Source organism: Centroberyx affinis, unplaced genomic scaffold (assembly GCF_046629955.1).
Source record: "Centroberyx affinis isolate AG114_WGS23_722 - 3 ecotype Tasmania unplaced genomic scaffold, CSIRO-AGI_Caff_v1 ptg001094l_1, whole genome shotgun sequence".
NCBI lineage: Eukaryota > Metazoa > Chordata > Actinopteri > Beryciformes > Berycidae > Centroberyx > Centroberyx affinis.
In genome coordinates this window covers 468,484-490,682 of record NW_027279639.1, presented here as the reverse complement: position 1 = coordinate 490,682, position 22,199 = coordinate 468,484, and the positions used below count along the sequence as shown (strand labels likewise).

At 39.0% G+C, this 22,199-nt stretch overlaps 2 protein-coding genes and 3 non-coding genes across 6 annotated transcripts; 4 read left to right on the top strand and 1 right to left on the bottom strand.

The window, feature by feature from the left end:
* The first annotated feature begins 2,987 nt into the window (after positions 1-2,987).
* On the top strand, positions 2,988-6,801 carry cxcl19 (chemokine (C-X-C motif) ligand 19). The gene is made up of 3 exons (XM_071523527.1): positions 2,988-3,105; positions 4,397-4,532; positions 5,835-6,801. Exons 1-3 carry the CDS (start codon positions 3,054-3,056, stop codon positions 5,962-5,964), a joined length of 318 nt encoding a protein of 105 aa, XP_071379628.1. The 5' UTR covers positions 2,988-3,053; the 3' UTR covers positions 5,965-6,801.
* Positions 4,497-15,043, bottom strand: trmt10b (tRNA methyltransferase 10B). 2 transcript variants are annotated; one of them, XR_011695528.1, is made up of 9 exons: positions 14,924-15,043; positions 14,435-14,543; positions 14,011-14,144; positions 13,481-13,633; positions 12,732-12,810; positions 11,237-11,304; positions 10,207-10,330; positions 8,186-8,435; positions 4,497-4,547 (listed from the first exon to the last, which is right to left on the bottom strand). XR_011695528.1 is itself a non-coding variant. In XM_071523526.1 (8 exons), the coding sequence occupies exons 1-8, from the start codon at positions 14,996-14,998 to the stop codon at positions 8,296-8,298; spliced, it is 882 nt and encodes a 293-aa protein (XP_071379627.1). In that variant the 5' UTR covers positions 14,999-15,043; the 3' UTR covers positions 7,703-8,295. The 2 variants fall into 2 exon arrangements, 1 of the variants encoding a protein (XP_071379627.1); XM_071523526.1 differs by lacking the exon at positions 4,497-4,547 and having other exon boundaries at positions 7,703-8,435.
* Positions 15,044-17,539: 2,496 nt separating this feature from the next.
* Positions 17,540-17,756, top strand: LOC139647626 (small nucleolar RNA U3). Its single transcript, XR_011695533.1, has one exon. It is a non-coding gene; the product is annotated as a small nucleolar RNA U3 (small nucleolar RNA).
* A 1,494-nt stretch (positions 17,757-19,250) lies between these two features.
* LOC139647625 (small nucleolar RNA U3) lies at positions 19,251-19,467 on the top strand. Its single transcript, XR_011695532.1, has one exon. It is a non-coding gene; the product is annotated as a small nucleolar RNA U3 (small nucleolar RNA).
* Positions 19,468-20,966: 1,499 nt separating this feature from the next.
* On the top strand, positions 20,967-21,183 carry LOC139647627 (small nucleolar RNA U3). Its single transcript, XR_011695534.1, has one exon. It is a non-coding gene; the product is annotated as a small nucleolar RNA U3 (small nucleolar RNA).
* Positions 21,184-22,199: the final 1,016 nt, after the last annotated feature.

Below are 22,199 nucleotides of genomic sequence, written 5' to 3'. Positions count from 1 at the left end.
CAATAAATCAATTTGAAATGTAAGTGATAGGATTGATGTGTTTGGGTGTTACAGCAAGTTGGAGAATTGTACAGCAATGGTACTACAGTAGCAAGGTTATTATGATAAACTAAAACTAAGATGAAATGTTAAAAAACATTTCCGTAGACTGAAATAAAAATAAAAACGAGACTGTGAAAAATTTTAACTGAACTAAAACTATCTTGCCTACTGACCCTAACCCTAACCCGTAAAACTAAAATGACACCACTACCAATAACAAACTGAAAAAAACAAATCTATTTAAAAACAAATCCTAAACTATAGTAACCCTACTGAATGTACAGACACAGACACAGATACAGACACAAACGTAGACACACAGACACAGACACAGATACAGACACAGATACAGACACAGACACAGACACAGACACAGACACAGACACAGATACAGATACAGACACAGATACAGACACAGACACAGACACAGATACAGACACAGACACAGATACAGACACAGATACAGATACAGACACAGATACAGACACAGATACAGACACAGACACAGACACAGACACAGATACAGACACAGATACAGATACAGACACAGATACAGACACAGATACAGACACAGATACAGACACAGACACAGACACAAACATAGACACAGATACAGACACATACGTAGACACACAGACACAGACACAGACACAGATACAGACACAGATACAGACACAGACACAGACACAGACACAGATACAGACACAGACACAGATACAGACACAGATACAGACACAGACACAGACACAGATACAGACACAGACACAAACATAGACACAGATACAGACACATACGTAGACACACAGACACAGACACAGATACAGACACAGACACAAACGTAGACACACAGACACAGAGACAGATACAGACATAGACACAGACACAGACACAAACACAGACATAGACACAGATACAGACACAGACACAGACAGACACAAACACAGAAACAGATACAGACACAAACACAGACACAGACACAGACACAGACACAGATACAGACACAAACGTAGACACAGACACAGATACAGACACAGACACAGACACAGACACAGATACAGACACAGATACAGACACAGATACAGACAGACACAGACACAGACACAGATACAGACACAAACGTAGACACAGACACAGACACAGATACAGACACAAACGTAGACACAGACACAGACACAGATACAGACACAGACACAGATACAGACACAGACACAGATACAGACACAAACGTAGACACAGACACAGATACAGACACAGACACAGACACAGATACAGATACAGACACAGACACAGACACAGACACAGATACAGACACAGATACAGACACAGACACAGACACAGACACAGATACAAATACAGACAGACACAGACACAGACACAGACAGAGACACAAATACAGACAGACACAGACACAGACACAGATACAAACACAGACACAGACACAGATACAGACACAGACACAGATACAGACACAGACACAGATACAGACACAGACACAGACACAGATACAGACACAGACACAGACACAGATACAAATACAGACAGACACAGACACAGACAGAGACACAGACAGAGACACAAATACAGACAGACACAGACACAGACACAGATACAAACACAGACACAGACACAGATACAGACACAGACACAGATACAAACACAGACGCAGACACAGACACAGACACAGATAGACACAGACACAGACACAGACACAGACACAGATACAAACACAGATACAGACACAGACACAGACACAGATACAAACACAGACACAGACAGAGACACAAATACAGACAGACACAGACACAAACACAGACACAGACACGGACACAGATACAAACACAGACGCAGACACAGACACAGACACAGATAGACACAGACACAGACAGACACAGACACAGACACAGACACAGACACAGACACAGACACAGATACAGACACAAATACAGACACAGACACAGATACAGACAGACACAGACACAGACACAGACACAGACAGAAACAGACGATGACACAGACACAGATACAGACACAAACACAGACAGAGACACAGACACAGACACAGACACAGACACAGACACAGACACAGACACAGACACAGATACAGACACAGACAGACACAGACACACACAGACACAGACACAGACACAGATACAAACACAGACACAGATACAGACACAGACACAGATACAGACACAGACACAGACACAGACAGACACAGACACAGACACAGACACAGATACAAACACAGACACAGACAGACACAAACACAGATACAGACACAAACACAGACACAGACACAGACAGACACAAACACAGATACAGACACAGACACAGATACAGACACAGATACAGACAACACAACAACATCACAATCAGCAGCATCATATAATCATTGGCAGCGGGTGAAAACCTCACATCTCCTAAATATCATCTTCTCAGGAACTGAGAAAAACAGCCTTGTGTTCAGCTTGACCACAATGTGTTTTTGAGTTTATCCAAATGAAACATGAAAAAATCAGGTTACAAGGTTTTCAACTGACAATGACAAAAATATAGCCAAAGCTGTGTTAGTTTCCAGGACTGTAACTATTTAGCCTTGTTTATTCACCATTTTTCCTGTTTGAACAGAATTATCATGAACAGAGGTGAAATGAAGCGTCTGGGCCAAGCGTCCAAAACAGACACTCGCTCTATATGATTTATTTCTGCGGCTGCTGAGAGCGTGCCGCCCGTAACCCCAGCAGGGCCTGTGGTCTGTGCCTGAACCCACAGTCTCATGACCTGCCTGCTGCTGCACATGTGAACACGCTAAAATGAAACCAACACACACACACACATACACACACACATACACAAACCAGGGTTTTTCCTGAAATCTCCCGCAGCTGAGTTCATGATGAGCACATGATATTTGTATGAATAAATAGTGAAGTGCAGATGTGTATCAGTATTAGTCTCCACAGCTGTATGACCGTCATCTGAGTTACAACTAGACAACACACTGCAACAACATGAAGCTCTGTCTGCTGCTGGCGTTTGCAACCATGGCTGTCCTCGTAAACGGTAAGAATATAACAATATAGAATAATAATATAACAATATAGCATGATAGTCTCTGTCTGAGCTACATATCACTTTATAGTAGCCTATAAATTGGTTCCAGTATGTATTAGGGTTTGATCGATATGGGTGTTTGAAGGCTGATACTTATACCGATATTGCTAGACTGAAGTGGCTGATAGTACTGATAGCCCATATTTTGTGCTGATACTCACTGTCTTTAAATTGGACCATATTCATGCCAAAAAACTACATGCATTCAGTGTTTCCCCCCAGAGTTTTACTCGTACTTTTACTTGTACGGGTGGAAAAGCCTCTGAAACAGTGTTTAGACCATGATGTGATGCTAAAACTCTCCATTGAAACAAATGAAATTCTTCCAGGTGGGTTAGCAGCTCCTTAAAGCACCTATTCAATGGAAGGGGAAACATTTGAATACATTAGGCCTTTAATTGATGAATTAATTTACAAAAAAACATAACTGAACAATTAAATGAATAAACAAAATGTGCAAAATGTGCCCTGCTGGTTTTACAGACTGTTTTCATGTAGCTGTGATCTGTGGACTGATATCTGATATTTAATATATCAGCAAACTTACCTATCAGTCTAACCCCAGTATGTATCTAATATGTAAGCAGTGTATTCGTGTCATATTTTGGTGTAATAGTATATTGATCACCTATGTGTGGATTTAGGATCAACATACAAACTCAGCCCATCACAAACTTTTAGGTCTTTGGTGAAAACAAAGACCTAAAACAACACTTTCCCTTGTCATCCATTTGAATATTTCAACTCTAGTGAACAGGAAGATTGCAGGGTGAATATGAGGAAGTGCAAACATGTCACAATACCAGAGATGAGGGCTTGTGTGGCTTGTGGCTTCAAAATTTGGTCTTGTCAGCACATCAGGTTCATCATGACAGGGCCTGGTCTGTGGAGATAATTGAGTTTCCAGAGAATGAACGGGCTATAATCAGGATTTCAGAATGCAAATCTTTGTTGTGCAATACAGATCAGTTTGGAGTTTCATACACCAAGGAAAGCAAAAAGAGTCTCTTGTTTCACTGCTGTCTTTGGATAAATCTGATGCTTCACTGAATATGAATATGTTTGAATATGAATATGTTTAAACAACATATTAAAAACAACAGCAATTTTCATCAGGAAATTGTTTATTTGCAGAAACGATAAAGGAAAACACTGGAAAGAGAGAGAAGCCTCTAAATGATATGCCAGTATGATTAAAATTGTAATATTTGTATGCTGACTGTGTGTGTTTTCATGCTAGGCATGCCACCCATCAGCAGGGATTACAACACACACTGTCGCTGCCTGCAAGTAGAGTCCAGGATCATCCCTCCAGACAGTCTGCGGAGCATCAAGATCTTCCCTGAAGGGCCTCACTGCCCCGCCACAGAGGTCATGTAAGTCCTTTAGATCTGAAGGGGAGACGTTGACCATTGGAAAAAAGTCACACAAAATCAAATTATCAGATCGTAATACTTTTGAAAGGACATTAGGTAACATAAGTCGTTGTTGGGCAAAATGAAAACTCTTTTACATACTCGTTTTGCACTGTTTCCATTGAGAGTGTAGACAGAAATATGGAATAGAAAATCTGTACAAAAATGTTATGAATAAATATTATTGAATTATTATATTGAATAAATAAACCCACCTGGAAGATAGAGGAACTAAAGTAAATACTTGTGGGAGTAGAAACTAAGCTGTAATGATGGAAACGCTGGTGGACATTCTTATAAACTTATAAATGTTTATTCAGTGTAGAATTCCATTTGTGATTAATAAAATCATTGCATGCCCAGGCATGGTCTGGTAAACACAATTAAGCCCCCTCAGCGTTTTACTTGTTTTTCTTGGCAGCTAGAGCATATTCTCATGATGATGCAACCATCACGCATAGTTTCGGGGTTTTATCAGAACAATTGTTTCTTCCTGTGTATTTGCTTAAGAAGCGTATCCTTATTATTTTAACCTTTATAGGTCAAGGCACTATTATGCAATGTTAAGCTTAGAGATCTGATACCGTGCACACGTAGTACTGTAAGGTATTTGGGGGAATTAAATCCGTTAAATGGCATGTATTGTGCTACTGTATCGAGGATTTAGAGTTAAAGTGGCGTAAGTGATAAAACTAAATGACTGCATCTTTTTTACTCAAAACATAAAACAGGTAGCATTCATACTTCTACAAAAATTGAGATTCAGAAAATGTATATTCTATAAAAAAAAAATGAATTGCAGTTACACCCTTTTTTGTACCAGTTTTTCAGAGTTTTCACTTGAATCTTTTGGGTTTTCCCCTTTTATTTTAATGCTGTTTCTGATTACAAATGTGTTCTTTTGACCATCAGATAGAGCTCAGCAAGAGCTTTCCAATAATTTATAATACTCAATTTTGCCAAAATGTCACTGATGCCCCTTTCACACCAAACCCTCAATATGTAAGTGAGTAAATCTAGATTTATACAGCACCTTTCAAAACCGGGGGAAATAAAGTGCTTCACAGCAAAAGGACAGCAGAAATATGAAAGAAACTTAATAGAAAAAAGGAAATAACGTCCCTCTTATGCAAACCAGCTGTCTATGTAGGCAGTACAAGCAATTTGACATCAGACCTTCATGTAAATGTCAGAGATATATAGTGTCGAATTGCTCCGTATGAAAAAATTGTGGTGCATCTTTTGCTTTATTTTTTTGTTCAGCGCCGGCCTGGCGAGCGGGGAGAAGATCTGCCTGAACCCTCGGTCATCCTGGGTGAAGAGACTCATCCAATTTGTTCTGGAGAAGCAGCTCCAGCAGCAGGGAGGAGCCCCTCCCACTAAAAATGTCTAACTGAAGCTGTGGAAACAGTAGGCCTAAATGTCAAGGATAACTCCTTGCTTTCACTGTGAGCCACCTTGTGTTATACTTTGATGAATCACAGACTAACAGAAGACACTATTTCACCTTTTTAATTTATCTTATCTTCTACAGTACATAGTGTCATTAATGATGTTAGTATTATTTCAGCTGCTTCTGAAGTCAACTTTGATTTCATAATTGTTTTTCTACTGAATATTTTTACTAATTTGTTTGTGCAAGTTTTCAAAGTCACGGTTTTGATGAATTTATGCTAAATGTCAAAATGTTGTGTTTGGTCTGACAGAAAGAAAGATAAGTAAGTAAACAAGTAAGTTACCAGCTGTCCTGCTGAAGAGTTGGATGACCAGCATGCGTCAGAGTGTGCTGAAGTGTCACTGAAGTGTTCTTGTAAAAGTGCCGAAAATGTAGTGTGACATTACTGTAAGTGTAGTGTATAAGATATTTCTCTAGCAATATAATCAATTACTTTGATTGAAAGCAAACATGTAGCATGTAATATTTTTTTGATATGTTTTCTTTTTGGAATAGCTTCCCTAGGAACAAGTGATCTGTTGCTGAATAAAGTTCTTCATAAAGGATTTTCATAAAAAATGAATACTACATATCGGAAAGACTGTTTCATGGCTTTAAAGTAAATTAAATGTAGGTTTATAAAGTGACATGTATAGACGACAAGTCTTGCACAGTTCCTTTGCACTGAATGTGAAGTCCTGTTGTTCTTACCATGTGTGCTTTAAGTTGTCAGTGTGCCTGACGGTAAAGCACACCCTCTCGTGTAATATTGCTTAATTAAAGTGATTCCATGTCTGACTGAATTCAGCTGGTTGTCTGACTCAAACAGCATGCAGTTCTTAGGTATTCGACATTTGGTGAGTTGCTGCTGTGGTGTTACTGCAACCCCAAGAGGGACTCAGAAGATTGGGCAACTGCAACGCAGAGTAGCTGCATGGTGGTGTGTGTGTGTGTGGGGGAGGGGACTTCTACATAACTACAGTGTCAGTGTCAGTCTATGTCTGTGGCAGTGATCAGTGCAGAGTCCAACTACAAAACCTGCTTTGTCGGAATTAATGTTGTTATCTGTTTTATCCATTACATACATGTTACATTTTACCTCTTTTCGTCGAGGATTGACAAAACATGGAAAAACTCAGAGGGATGAAGCATCTTCACACTGTTACAGCATTTTAAGTACACTGATTGGCCTAAAGGGGGCGCTATAAACAAGGGTCAAAATCTTTAACTCAAACGCAGTAACTCGGAGGCCACTGGTCTGATTTTGACAAAATCGATGACGCGTTTTAGCACTGTTCTGGTGTTTAAGGACATTACACTGATTGGCTTGTTGGAGCGCTATGATTAAAGATCACAATTTAAAACTTTCAGAGCCCCTAACTCCTACAGTCTGACAAACTTTCTAACTTTGAAGGCCATGACTGCTACTCCGCTGGTCTGATTTTGATGAAACTTGGAGGGAGGATGCATCTTGTTACTGATTGGCCCAATGAGAGTCTGCATCATTCACAGGGGACGACATCATGTTTACTTTTGTTTTACCCAAATTCAACCTCTTTGCACAAGTGTTGATTTACAAAAGTTAAAAAAATAACAATCCAGAAAATTCCAATCAGACTGGTGTCATATCATCTTGTGTCAATCAACACAAAACGCAAAAATTAAGATAGACATTTTTATTTAAATATGGTCTTAATATTATGTACAAAAACACTGATAACATAGTGATTTGAGAAAAAAGAGGACATTCTCTGTGGGGACGCACATCAAAAGCACAACAAGTGATTACCTGTTATAAAGATAATGGCTGTGTCACTGGACGTATTACTTAAATGATAAACAAATATCACCTGAGGGGTTTCTGTGCATTTCTTCATATTACAATCAAAAATGTTTTTAATTATAACAAAATCAGTTGATCTAGCTACAAAATCTAGAATTGTCCTAGCTACAAAAAAAAAAAAAACTACAAAATTGTTTCACAAGTTGGGAGTCGCTCCATTCACACTGTCTTTCCCTGTCACGGACTCATGAGAAGTATCAAAATGTCACAGTGGTTTTGTGGTTTTGTTGATATGATTTCCCACAGTCAGATAAGATCAAACAAACTTTACTTTTCAACACATGTTGCTCGATATTATTTTTCCTTAACCAAACACTTCTCACATTACTAACTTACATTCAAGTTACAACAGGCAGTGTTGCGTCTGATTCTCCTCCCAGGCCAGGTGTTGAATTCCATTTCAGTGTCGATTTCTTCATCAAGTATGAAATGAAGATGATCACAAATTAATCCATGACGCTAGGAAGGGGGGCAGGAGGGGGGGGAGCTTCTGGCGCAACGACATAACCCTTCCCCCGCGGGAACCATGCCTCCAGGGCTTTCGTCCAGCTACCGGTGTCACAGAAAGTCAACAGGATGTCGAACACTGCAGAGAGGGAGGGAGGGAGGGAGAGAGAGAGAGAGAGAGAGAGAGAGAGAGAGAGAGAGAGAGAAGTTTGGGGACCCAAAATAAGACAAATTTTCAAATCTGGGAGAAGCATCCAATTGAGACCCTGCATGTAGAGTTCTGCAAGTCCATACTGGGGGTACAAAGAAATGCCCTGAACTCTGCATGCAGGGCAGAATTAGGCCAATACCCATTAATAATTAATATTCAAAAACGAGCCATCAAATTTTACAACCACTTAAAAAACAGCAACCCCAACTCCTACCACTACAAGGCCCTGAAATGCCAGGAGCTGAGCAGTAAGAAGGGTCTCCTCTGCCAGCTGGTCCTGGAGCTCACTGCTCCGCCTCAGGACAGACCTCAGGACAGACCTCAGTCCATCTGGCCCAACCAAATTATAACAAAACAAAAAGAAAAATATGAAACATATTGGAGAGAACTGACACAATCCAAAAGCAAACTGGAAACTTATTTGGCCCTAAACAGACAGTACACGATGGCAGATTACCTGACCATCGTGACTGAGAAAAAACTGAGAAAATCCTTGACAAGATACAGACTCAGTGAACACAGCCTGGCTGTAGAAACAGGCCGACACCGGCAGACCTGGCAACCCAGAGAGGAGCGGCTGTGTTCACTCTGCTCACAGACAGAGGTGGAGACAGAGCTGCACTTCCTCTTGCACTGTGCAAACAATGCAGGAATCAGAGATCTCTACCTCCCCAAATTCAAATCAGTATACACAGATTTTGAAAACCTCCCATCAAATGAAAAACTCCAATACCTTCTAGGAGAGAAAAAGGAGTTTGCCACTACTGCAGCCAAATATGTCTCAGCCTGTCACTGTCTCAGACAGGAGACACACTGACACTGTCACATATTTAGAGAAATTGATCGATTGTTAATTGTTGTATATTTGTTAACATATCAATTGTACATTTAACTTTGATTACTGTTAATTGAATTTGTTGACTTTGCTTTGGCAATATGTACTTTTGTATTTCATGCCAATAAAGCAGCTTGAATTAAATTGAATTGAGAGAGAGAGGGGGAGGGAGGAAGGAACATCTGTTTTATTTCTCACAGAAAAAACAAATGGGTTTTCCCCTGCATTACAGTTTTTTCTGAATGCTTAAACACTAACAGTGATTCTTGAAGCACTATCTCTGAAACCATTACAGTTTTTTTCTGATTGCTTAGGCACTATCTTTTGCCACTTTTCCACCGCATGGTACCGGCTCGACTCGACTCGCCTTTTTTGGTTTTCCACTGGGCAAGTACCAGGTACCAGGTACCATACTACCTAGTACCTGGTACTTTTTTTCGTAGCGAGCTGAGGCGAGCTGAGGCGATACCAACAGGTGACGTGAAAACACTGCAGACTACTGATTGGTCAGAGAGAATCGTCATCGCGACACGGGACATAATGCTAACGTTAGCTACCAGGTTAGCTTACCCTCTTGCGTCGCCTTTGAGCAACCAGAGAGCAGTCTGGTGTCTCGCTGCCTTCAGCCTCTTCTGAAATAAAATCTGTTTCACATACCGAGAATCAAGAAGAATTGCAAGAATTGTTTGCTTTTGCAAGAGATGTATAATGTTTTGCTGGTTTGGTGTAAGGTTTTGTGGTTAGTGTGTAGAGTTTTGCAAAAATAGCCTATAGTTTCAAAGATCGTGCCTAAGCAATCAGAAAAAACTGTAACAACATCAAAACCCTTTCACTGTCTTGTCAGTAAACATTCACACCGCTCACCTTGGTTAACAGCTAGGATCTTAGAGTGGAAATTCTTGGGGTTGTTTCTCTTCACCATGTGCTCGTCGATGGGCAGCCTCGCCGTGTGGACGCTCAGCTCACTGGCCCTCAGGTAGCTGATTTTCTGTTGGGGAGACACAGCAAGGAATAATCATAATAATGATGTAATGACTTTATTTAGCACTTATCAAAACAGAGTTACAAAGTGCTTCACAGGAATTAAAGAAAAGTAATAATAGCAGGAGGAAAAGGATACATGACAAAGTAAAATATATAATACAAAGTTAAAAAGCAACAAAATTATGATAAATAAGCAACATTCCCAGAAACACCAGTTAAGTAAAAGCCTAAGTCTAAAAAAACTTAAAAACTAAAACTCAATATTAATGATTTAGTCCATATTAGAGCCACAGACCCCCATTTGATAAGTTGTCTCTCAGACCCAAATCTGAGAATATTTTTATTGTCAGATATGATTTTGTCCAGAATTCCGTCACTATCTGTATTGTCATTCTTCTACATTCTCTTATTGTGTTAACTTATTGTAAATAAAATGTTTACAGTAAAATGGTTTAACAATTCAACAATTTGCTGTGGACCCCCTGGAAGCCCCTCAGGACCCCTAGTAGTCCCCAGACCCCATGTTGAGAACCACTGAGAACCACTGTCTGCATCCATGTTGCTCCTCAGTGGGTTGGCCAATCAATCTGAAACTGCACATGGGCATAGAGCATTGGCATAGGCAGGGACTAACGAAGCTGATTTTTCCATTTTCCCAAATTTACGCTGTCTGCACGTAGTTGTGGCGTGCGCATCCCCGGGTATGGACTAGTTATAAATAAAGAGAGCGAGGGGATTTTATTTGACCTGAGTAGCAATGAAGGTGAATTTTATAATAAATACAATATAAAAGAAGAAAACTGACATCCGATCAGGTTGATATTGCTGATCAAGTTGCTGCTATGTGATGCTGATGTTGTGCAGTTGCAGCTTAAAAGCAACTGCTGCAGTCTGGTTTAGTATAAAATACCTTCTGGATGCTTTCATCCACAAGGCCACCAAGGATGTAAACCTTGTCAGCATCCACTGTTTCCAAGGCTGAAACAAAATAAGAAACAAGAGAGCATGGCATGAATTTAGCAGCAGCAGAAATGTATGTACAGCATTTTGTAAGTTTGTTTAGAAAACTGATATACATGTACTTTTATTCTTATTGGTATTTGCCAGTGAGAGACAACAGGAGACATACACTACAAAAAGGTTTGGGCTAAGATAAATGTACCATTTTCAGTTATGGGGACATTACAGTTTTTTCTGATTGCTTAGGCACTATCTTTGAAACTATAGGTTGTTTTTGCAAAACTCTACACACTAACCACAAAACCTTACACCAAACCAGCAAAACATTATACATGGGCCATGGAGGTAATTGAGTTTCCAGAGAATGAACGGGCTATAATCATGATTTCAGAATGGCATTGGCAAATCTTTGTTGTGCAATACAGATCAGTTTGGAGTTTCATACATCAAGGAAAGCAAAAAGAGTCTCTTGTTTCACTACTGTCTTTGGATAACTCTGATGCTTCACTGAATATGAATATGTTTGAATATGAATATGTTTAAACAACATATTACAGTTTTTTCTGATTGCTTAGGCACTATCTTTGAAACTATAGGCTATTTTTGCTAAACTCTACACACTAACCACAAAACCTTACATCAAACCAGCAAAACATTATACATCTCTTGCAAAAGCAAACAATTCTTCCAAAACTCTTCAAACTCTTTTAAAAATTGTGTTTTTGCGTCAATACAGTACACACAAACCATCATTTGAATAAGCACACGAAGCACCAACTACGCACTGATAGTATAAAAGAAAAACACTTGTGGCTTTGTCTGTGTGCAGGGCAATAGCAGTTTGCAATAAAGTTTTGTCATACATGTAGTAAACACACATACACACAGGTATCCAAATATGTAAAGGATGGATGTGTATTCCGAACATAACACACTATAAATACAAATAAGGGGAAAAAGTTTTTGGTTTTTTTTCTCAAAATGTTCTACAGTAACACTCCTCAAACAACAAACGCGCAGTAGAAGAAAAAAAACATTTGTGCTAGAAAAAAAAAGAACAGAAACAAATAGGCTAAATATCGCCTTCTTTGTGGGTCTGGCCATAAGTTTACAGTGTTGCTAGAAGTGTGTTATTAAATTGCAAACTGAGTGTAAAGCAGAGAACGTGCATTCAGTTTGGCACACTTGGTAAATGCATTGGCTACAAATGTTAATGGTTTCAGAGATAGTGCTTCAAGAATCACTGTTAGTGTTTAAGCATTCAGAAAAAACTGTAACATGAGATGTGGGCTCCCTCTGCCTGCCATGAGATGCATTTCAAGTAAGCATTTGCTGTACTTATGTATGAACTTCACTACAACTGAAGAGGCAGGCTGATCTGAGTTCAGCTCCCCCTACACTAAGATAAATTATTCATAAGGGCCATTGACTTAAATCCTTCAAACCTTCTTCAGCATCTGGGGTGAGGTAGATTACATTTTCTGGAGGAAACAGGTCCAGACAGCTTTCCTCTGTTATGTCCATCTGAGGAAGACAGACACACAGAGAGAAAAATGAAATGGAGTCCAGGCAGCTGCTCACAACAGAAGCCTTTCCTGGTCCGGTTACAGAGGAGACCAGTGAGTGAAACAACTGAGGTAATCAAACTTAAAACAAGTGTTTATCAGGTATATTATACCACAGGGTCAGAAATGGATGGGGGCTTGGGTCAAAAATTCCCTTGAAAGTTCATAAAATGCCCCTGAAATTAAAAATAAGGTAATTAGAAATATCCTTTTTTTGCATTTGACCCTGTTCACATTGTTGCTAACATGTAATGTGAGTGTATTATGTAATAGTTCAATAAAACTGCTATTGAAAAGGACCAAAAAGTCAGATCAAGGGGGGAAAAATGCCCTCTGTAGAAAAGTTCATTATAAGTTACAATAAAGTTACTGTTTTGAATGGAGGTCAAAGCTATTCATCTCAACTTTCAGCTTGAGTATGAGAGTACTGATGCCTGCAGGGTGATGTCAGGTGAAGCAGAACTTATTATGATAATAATAAGAACAATAATAATAACAGAGTTACAAAATGTTTCACAGGAGTAAAAGACTTCTTTACCCCATTTTTTGTACTACAGCATTCTGACAGTTTTCTCTATGATTTGAGAAAGATTAGCAGTAACTTTAGGACTCTGAACTTGAATATTCACCATGTAGTTGAGGAAGCCGTCGTTCATCCTGAGGCACTCTCTGTACAGACGGCTGTCCTCTCTCAGGTCCGTCAGCAGCAGGTGGAACGGTCGAGTCGCCTTCCTGTTCGACCCGTACAGCCTCCGCAACTGGCCGGCCAGCCGGCTTATCTCCTGAACGACACACACACACACACACACACACACACACAGTCGAAGGTAGGCGTAAACACACACACACACACGTGAACAGACAGATGCATATGCGTTCATAACTAACTTTCTCTCTTTCTCTCTCTCTTTCTGTCTGAGTTTGGAAGTCATTAAAACCAGCAAAATAAGCTTTGTTTTATACTTTGTTTTAATAATCTATTATGGGACTATTTATTATTTTGTTTTTATCTCATGATGTGTACCTTTTAAACTAAATATTATTGTAATGCTCACGTATTTCAGCTGCCATGTGAGTACTTAATAAACCTAAACTTAAACTTATACCTGTGAACATCTTAGTATGTCCTGTCATATGAAGTGTGAGCGCCGCTCATCACCTTGTCAGACATGCAGTCCGTCATGCTCAGGTCCACGCAGAGCTTGATCCCTGTGGACTGAGCTTCAGCCAGACGCTCTTTGGTGATCGCCTTGACGACCCGCTTGGTGAGCTGAGGACGGTCCGCGCCGGAGCCTGCACAGCGAAAACACAGGAAAGACAGGAAAATAATAGGAGAGCTTTATTGCATGTTTTTTAATTCTTTCTTTAGCCTGTCTTCCTTCATCTTCCCATCGAGACTGAAGTAGGTTCAACAGGAAATCCATCGCAGCTTTTCACCTGAATTCACCTGATTACTTGATTTCACTGAAAAAGTAGAAGCAGGTGTTCAGATATTTTACACTCATTGTATATCCAAGTATATTCGTTTCACCATCAATCTCCCTACAAAAACCAAAATGATGGTAGTGTATTTGTATCTTTACCTGATTCCTGCTCGCGGTTGAGCTTCCTCCTCTGCTTTTCTTCTTTCCTCTTGCTCTTCCTCGCAGCCAGCTGCTTCTCCCAGTGTCGCTGCTTTCTCAAGACATTCCTCTGTTCATTGAACATGTAAAACACCATCAAAAGCTCATAAGGACTCTGTGGGTTTACAGGACACACGGTGCATACAGTAAACACAGTAAATATCAGCATGTTTCAATTCAATGTTAATGAAGGAATAGAAGCCAAAAGAATAATCCTGAGCTGTAGTCTTCTGGTATTTACCAATAATCTCAGAACAGGAAAACATTTGGGATTAGATTTATCATTAAAATCATAATGAATGAGATGTTAAAGAGGATTTTTTTCTGAAGTGCTCAAATAAACCTGATACATATGGAGCTATAGCCTGCATGGAAGCTAAACTCTCATGGTTGGTTGTTAAAGGTTTTACAGTAGTCCTTGTTTAAGGAAGGCTTGGTAAACAAACTTACTGAATACAGCGCATCTTCTCTCCCTGGCCTATTTTCCGCTTCATCAGCCTCCACGTCTATATGAAGCAGATCCATGACCTCTGTGATGGCAGCAGCTGAGTCTCCATTCAGCTGCCTTTCGCCTTCATCTAAGGTAATATGTGCCATTACAATCTTCTGCTGTTTTCTGTGTCAGCTTGCTGCATCGCCTGAAAAAGAGATTTTAATCAACTGTTGGCGTCCAGACATTTCTCTATGTTTTTGTTTAGCTAATAGTAAATACATGTTGCTGCAAGGTCTAGGCACAGGTAAGAACAATACTGAACTTCAGCAGTAAATCAAAACAGAGACAGAATGTACAAGAATCGTTTGTGGATTTATTCAATAGCGAAAAAGTCATATTTCTATATCGCAGCACTACCAGATTGTCAGAGTGTGGTTTTATTGAAAATCCGTAACATGTACCAATACATCTACAGTGAAAATCTTCAATTTAAAAAGCTGAAAGAGTTGAAAACATGCCTGAAACGTCGCGTCCTGGTCGCGAACATGTGTGCGGCGCATGTGTATGACGTCAGAGTAAACAAACTGATGGAACAGGGAATGGGAAAAAGAAAAAAAAGATCCATTAACAAAGCCAGTTCCATATTCAATCAGCCATCAGTCACATATGGTCTACTGAACTCTTTCTATGATGTTTGAAACATTTACAAAAAACACTCCTGTTGGCCAGTTGATATTGGCCAGTGAGCCTGTGATTTGTTACTGCCAACACACCACAAGAGGGCAGGGTAATACCGAGTAATCCTAGCTCCAGTACTTTTGCAGGTGGAAGAAACAAACTATTTTTCTAAAATATTACAATAATGTATGTATTACGTGTTGAGCAGTGTATACATTTATTTTCAATGTGTCATTTCTAAAGTTTCATTACAAACAAATCTTAGAAAAACTGGAACTTCAAAGTCAAACTTCAGTCGCCAAAATAAATACAAATAAATAAATAAATAATCCACATTTAATTTAATTTAATTCAATCCCAAATTTTCAACACAGTATTCCTTCCCATTGTATCCCTGGCTGTTTCCTACCTTTCTTCTTGATTCGTCCTCTCTATAACATATGCCCAAGTAGAACACTCAGTGTTTTTCTTTATGCTGCAGTGTATGAATCATGGTATGAATAAAACATTTTGAAAAACGTCTTTTTCTCACGTTTCAATCTTTTTTGCGCATGCGCAGAAGAAATTATGTCTTGGGCTGTTTTATCACAGTTGACTGATGGATGGTAAGCCTATCTCTTTTTCAACTTGTTGCTATGGTTGTATAATATATTAAAATAATTTCAAAGCGTTTATCATTTACATTGGACGTGCTAAGTAATTTAATAACGGCCTTGCTGGAAGTAGAGTCCAAAATGTTTGACAAAGTCCGCCTTCACATGATCCGTTATTGGCGTTGCGCGATTAAGCTAGCTAGTTTAACGGCTAGCATCCAAGTGTACCCAGCTGCAGCCTGCGGATCGGGGGACCATCCGGCTAGGATTTGGGTCTCCTAGCATCCGACTGTTGGCTTGGCTAACATTAGCTAGCCACGTACAGCCGTTACGTTGGAGTTAAAACTGTGTGCTGCTAGTAAATTTGACTAGTAAACTACATTTTTTAGAAGGAAAGTTGGTGCCCTGCCGCCTGCCGTTAGCAAGGTCAGGGTGGACTGACTAACGTTAAGCTAACGCGGGAAAGATCAAGTAACCGTTAGCCTAACGCTAACATATATAAGTAAACGTAAATTGGTAACCTAGTCACCTCCATCAATCCAAGAAGCCAAAGATAGCAAATATGTCATGTTGAATTACATGGAAACGTAACGTTATCTAAAATGATGCACAAGAGATCTAATGCTAGATCTCTTCCATTTGACGTAATGGTGCAGCCAAGGGCAAGGCATTGAATATTTCACTCAGTATAAGCGCTATATAGATTCAATGAAGAGTTGGAAGAAGCAGATACAGAATATGTAACCGCTATATGACATTGTCATAACAGTTTGTAAAAAAAAAAGGAGTTCAAGGGGTTAAACCCAGAAGGCCCGGGTTCAAGCTCCTAGACCGGAACTAATAAGAAATCTCGTTTCTAGTCGGAAGTCTAGAGTGGGTACACTCGTTGGACTGTTGCTGGTTAGCTGCTCTTAACGTTTAAACGTGATTTTCTCCGCTTTCCCTGAATGTCATAATTGTTATGTCAGATTAATTTATATATTGTAACCCCAACATTCAGTCAATCGACATGGCGTAGCGATCACTTAAACGCTTAGCTCCACATGAATGAGTTTTACTGCAGTTGTTGTTAGCATTAGCCCTGACGTGAAGCTACCACATGCTCAGAAACATTACAGCAATCAATGAAAAACACTGAGGAGGGGTATGTCACCAGACAGCATTCTGGGTATTTTGAGTAAAATAAATTTGTAAACTATTTTACAGAATAATCAAGGCATTAATGTTCTAAATAACTTCACAAGTAGGCTGTGTCATAAAAAAGGTTCAGTAAACTTAGTGCAGTATAACTTTAGTGTATTAACCATGAGGCAGAAGCCTAGGCTCCAGATACGAGTAGTGAGACAGTGGCGTTATTACGGCAAGACTATACTTTCAGGGATCATTTCTATAGTTTCTGACTTGAGAAATGTGTTTCTAAAGTGTTTGGTCTCGCTGTCCACGATGACGAGATGGTGATACTCTTTTCTGAGCGCGAAGCGGGTAGAGAGACTTGATTTAGTTCATATGCTCTCTGCTTTTGATGACCGTTCACTGTCTCTTATGGGGACATTGAGGAAAAGAGTATGATCAGAGTGGTAGCTTATTGATGTTGAAAGTAATTTTAAGGTTGAAAATGAATGTTTTAAAATGCAGTTCGTTAACTATATAGTGCAAATTTATGATTGAATTGCTATTACCAAATGCCATTCTAATTTTTTTTGTGATTTTATATTTATGTTGTTTTACATTGTATCATATGAAAGGTCAATTTTGAATGGAATAAACCTTTATTCATAAGTTACTAAACCTAAAACGTGTAATTTCGGGAAAAGTGTGTTAAATGATGCACAACGCATCCATTTTACATTTGATGTAATGATGCAGCAGTAAAAAATAGCATCTTAGCTTTGAATATTTCACGCAATATAAGCATATGATATAGGCTAGCGAAATTAAGTGTTGAAATGAACAGATACTGTATGTTTATGACAGTGACATAACAGTTTGCAGAACAAAAATGTTTTATCTAACTTTAAAACTATTTAAGGGGAACAACCGAGTTCAGGGGGTTAAACCAGAAGCTGCTGAAGTGTCCTTGAGCAAGACACTGACTCCTACCAGCTTCAGGGTCTTTGATCTGTAAGTGACTCTCCACTCTGACCTCCATGTGAAACAGGGTGAAAAGAATCAAGAAGACAAATTTCTCGTCTGGGGATCAATAGAGTATCACAATAAACTTGTAATAATTACCAGTATGTCAGTAACTAAACCCCAGTGTGAGCAGTAGACTTAAAAAACTATTAAGACACTCATGCACTGCAATGAGGAGGAACCACATTTTTCAGATATTTCAGCTGTATTTTTTGGACTTTAATCATGTGGTGAAAATTGAGACACGGAACTAATAAGAAATCTCGTATCTAGTCAGACGTCTACAATGGGTGCACACGATGGGCTGATGCTAGTTAGCTACCATTAACATTTAAATGTGATTTTCTCCGCTTTACCTGCATGTCACAATTGTTGTGTCAAATTCATTTATAGATTTTAATCCCAGCATTCAGCCAATCCACATGTCGTGTCGATCACTTCAACGCTTAGCTCCACATGAAAGAGTTTTACTTCAGTTGTTGTTAGCATGAGCTCTCACATGAAGCTACCACATGCTCAGAAACATTACAGTAACCAATGAAAAACACAGAGGAGGGGTATGTCACCAGACAGCATTCTGGGTATTTTGAATAAAGTAAATTAGTAAACTATTTTACAAGTAATCGAGGCATTAATGGTATGAATAACTGTCATAAGTAGGCTGTGCTTTGCATTTCCAGTATATTGATGTTTTAATGTATGTGAAGATGGGGAAATGGGCATGGATGTGCTTTATAAAATATTGTAATATTCCAAAAGACAGATACACATATCTCTACTATTTGCCACATTTTATAGCCGTCAATTGAATAGTTTTTATTTTCGTTTGGCTGTGATGATTTCCTCAATAAATTGTGTGCAATGTGGCTTTGGTCTAACAACCATGAGGCATAAGCCTAGGCTCCCGATACGAGTAGTGAGACAGTGACTTTTCTCCGGCAAGACTATACTTTCAGGGATCATTTCTATAGTTTCTGACTTGAGAAATGTGTTTCTAAAGTGTTTGGTCTCGCTATCCACGATGACGAGATGGTGATACTCTTTTCTGAGCGCGAAGCGGGTAGAGAGACTTGATTTAGTTCATATGCTCTTTGCTTTTGATGACCGTTCACTGTCTCCTATGGGGACATTGAGGAAAGGAGTATGATCAGAGTGGTAGCTTATTGATGTTGAAAGAAAATTTTATGAGGAGTGAATTTATATGTTTTAGGTACAGTATTGTATTCACTGTCTAGTGTAATTTACTGGATTACTTAGGTGACACATGCAATGTAACTTTATGGAAGCTTATAGTTTATGTTGTCTACATTGTATCATATGAAAAGTCTATATTGAATGGTACAAACTATTATTCATATGTTATTAAACCTAAAACGTATCATTTTGGTAATGTCTGTAAAATGATGCACAATGCATCTAGATTATTTTCCATTTGATGTAACGATGCAGCTGTAAAAAATGGCATCTTGGCTTTGAATATTTCACTCAATATAAGCATCATGATATACTGTAGCTTCAATGAGGTGTTGAAATGAACAGATACTGTATGTTTATGACATTGTCATAACAGTTTAGAATTTTTTTTTATCTAACTTTGAAGCAACTTAAGGGGAAATTTAAGTTCAGGGGGTTAAACCAGAAGCTGCTGAAGTGTCCTTGAGCAAGACACTGACTCCTACCAGCTTCAGCGTCTTTGATCTGTAAGTGACTCTCCACTCTGACCTCCATGTGAAAGAGGGCGAACGAATCAAAGCCAAATTTCTCATCTGGGGATCAATAGAGTATCACAATGACCTTGGAATAATTACCAGTATGTCAGTAACTAAACCCCAGTGTGAGCAGTAGATGTAAAAAAAAAACTATTAAGACACTCATGCACTGCAGCGAGGAAGAACCACATTTTTCTGATATTTCAGCTTTTTTGGACTTGAATCATGTGGTGAAAATTGAGACCGGAACTTGTCTAATTTTTACACCAGAACTAATAAGAAATCTCGTTTCTAGCCGGACGTCTATAATGGGTGCACGCGATGGGCTGATACTAGTTAGCTACCATTAACATTTAAATGTGATTTTCTCCGCTTTACCTGCATGTCACAATTGTTGTGTCAAATTCATTTATAGATTTTAATCCCAGCATTCAGCCAATCCACATGTCGTGTCGATCACTTCAACGCTTAGCTCCACATGAAGGAGTTTTACTTCAGTTGTTGTTAGCATGAGCTCTCACATGAAGCTACCACATGCTCAGAAACATTACAGTAACCAATAAAAAACACAGAGGAGGGGTATGTCACCAGACAGCATTCTGGGTATTTTGAATAAAGTAAATTAGTAAACTGTTTTACAAGTAATCGAGGCATTAATGGTATGGATAACTCTCATAACAAGGCTGTGCTTTGTATTCCCAGTATATTGATGTTTTAATGTATGTGAAGATGGGGAATGGGCATGGATGTGCGTTATAAAATGTTGTAATATTCCACAAAACGGTTACACTCGTGTCTACCATTTGCCGCATTTTACAGTCGTCAATGCAATGTGTTTTAGTTTAGTTTCGTCAATAAATGCAATGCAATATGGCTTTGGTTTAACAACCATGAGGCAGAAGCCTAGGCTCCAGATACTAGTAGTGAGACAGTGGCGTTGTTTCGGCAAGACTATACTTTCAGGGATCATTTCTATAGTTTCTGACTTGAGAAATGTGTTTCTAAAGTGTTTGGTCTCGCTGTCCACGATGACGAGATGGTGATACTCTTTTCTGAGCGCGAAGCGGGTAGAGAGACTTGATTTAGTTCATATGCTCTCTGCTTTTGATGACCGTTCACTGTCTCTTATGGGGACATTGAGGAAAGGAGTATGATCAGAGTGGTAGCTTATTGATGTTGAAAGAAGATTTAACTGTAATGCTAAATAAACACTTACTATGTGCGGTTATTTAGTTGCGTGACAGTTATAACTCCTATATAGACCATAACATTTCTGTATAAGAGTTAACATGTATGTACAGTGTATTGAATAGAATTCAGTTCATATATTGTCACACCTAAAACGTGTCATTACGGAAAAAAACAAACGTATAATACAAGTGACATCCATACATATATTAATAATATCATAGTAATCCTATAATACATGTTAGAAGGATACTGTACAAATACCACAGTAAAGTTCCTCCCTATAGGAATATTATAGCAATACCATAGGAAATATCACAGCATCCATGCAGGCTATTAAAAGATAATATTGTAATAATACATTTTAAAAGGAAAACTATAAGTGCCTATAGGGATATTACAGTGATAAAAAAAACACACACACACTTAAAACCCATGTAAACATAATTTCCCTAGGCGTATATACAATGTTTAAAAAAAAAAAAAAAAAAAAAAAGTACAACTTTACTACAGTCCAGTGTGCCGTGCTGTTTGCTGGGAGCTCAAAAGTAGTAGGCGGGTTTTTACTTCACCTGCCAAGAAGACCGCTGGGGCAGAATCCGCTCTGCTGGCCTGGAGAAACACTCACAACTCAAAAAAAGAAAAGGTCCCACCGCTTTCTTTCTTTCTTTCTTTCTTTCTTTCTCTCTCTCTTCCAAAGCCTCCTTGGGGGGAACCGCTCACTTCTCCGTGTCAGGGATTGACGTGAGAAATTGGAGGAGGACTTTTTCTTCTCTGGGAGACGGAGTTCAACCTGGTAGTCATTGTGGCCAGGACAGGGGAGAGGAATTAATTTTTATTTTGTGCGGTGCGCGTGGCTGGGGACAAACTGTTTTATGCATGTTTTTTTTTTTTTTTTTGTTTCATCATCTTTCGGACCTCTTGGAGTTTAGGAATTCAAGTTGCGTCTGCATAATCGTAAAACTGGAAATATATTATACTTATTGAACGCA

Coding starts and splice junctions, on each gene's coding strand:
- cxcl19 (XM_071523527.1), top strand. CDS start 3,054: ATGAAGCTCTGTCTGCTGCTGGCGTTTGCAACCATGGCTGTCCTCGTA. Junction 3,106..4,396: donor CATGGCTGTCCTCGTAAACG/GTAAGAATATAA, acceptor TTTTCATGCTAG/GCATGCCACCCATCAGCAGG. Junction 4,533..5,834: donor TGCCCCGCCACAGAGGTCAT/GTAAGTCCTTTA, acceptor TTTTTTGTTCAG/CGCCGGCCTGGCGAGCGGGG.
- trmt10b (XM_071523526.1), bottom strand. CDS start 14,998: ATGGATCTGCTTCATATAGACGTGGAGGCTGATGAAGCGGAAAATAGG. Junction 14,544..14,923: donor GAGAAGATGCGCTGTATTCA/GTAAGTTTGTTT, acceptor TTCAATGAACAG/AGGAATGTCTTGAGAAAGCA. Junction 14,145..14,434: donor CAACCGCGAGCAGGAATCAG/GTAAAGATACAA, acceptor TTCGCTGTGCAG/GCTCCGGCGCGGACCGTCCT.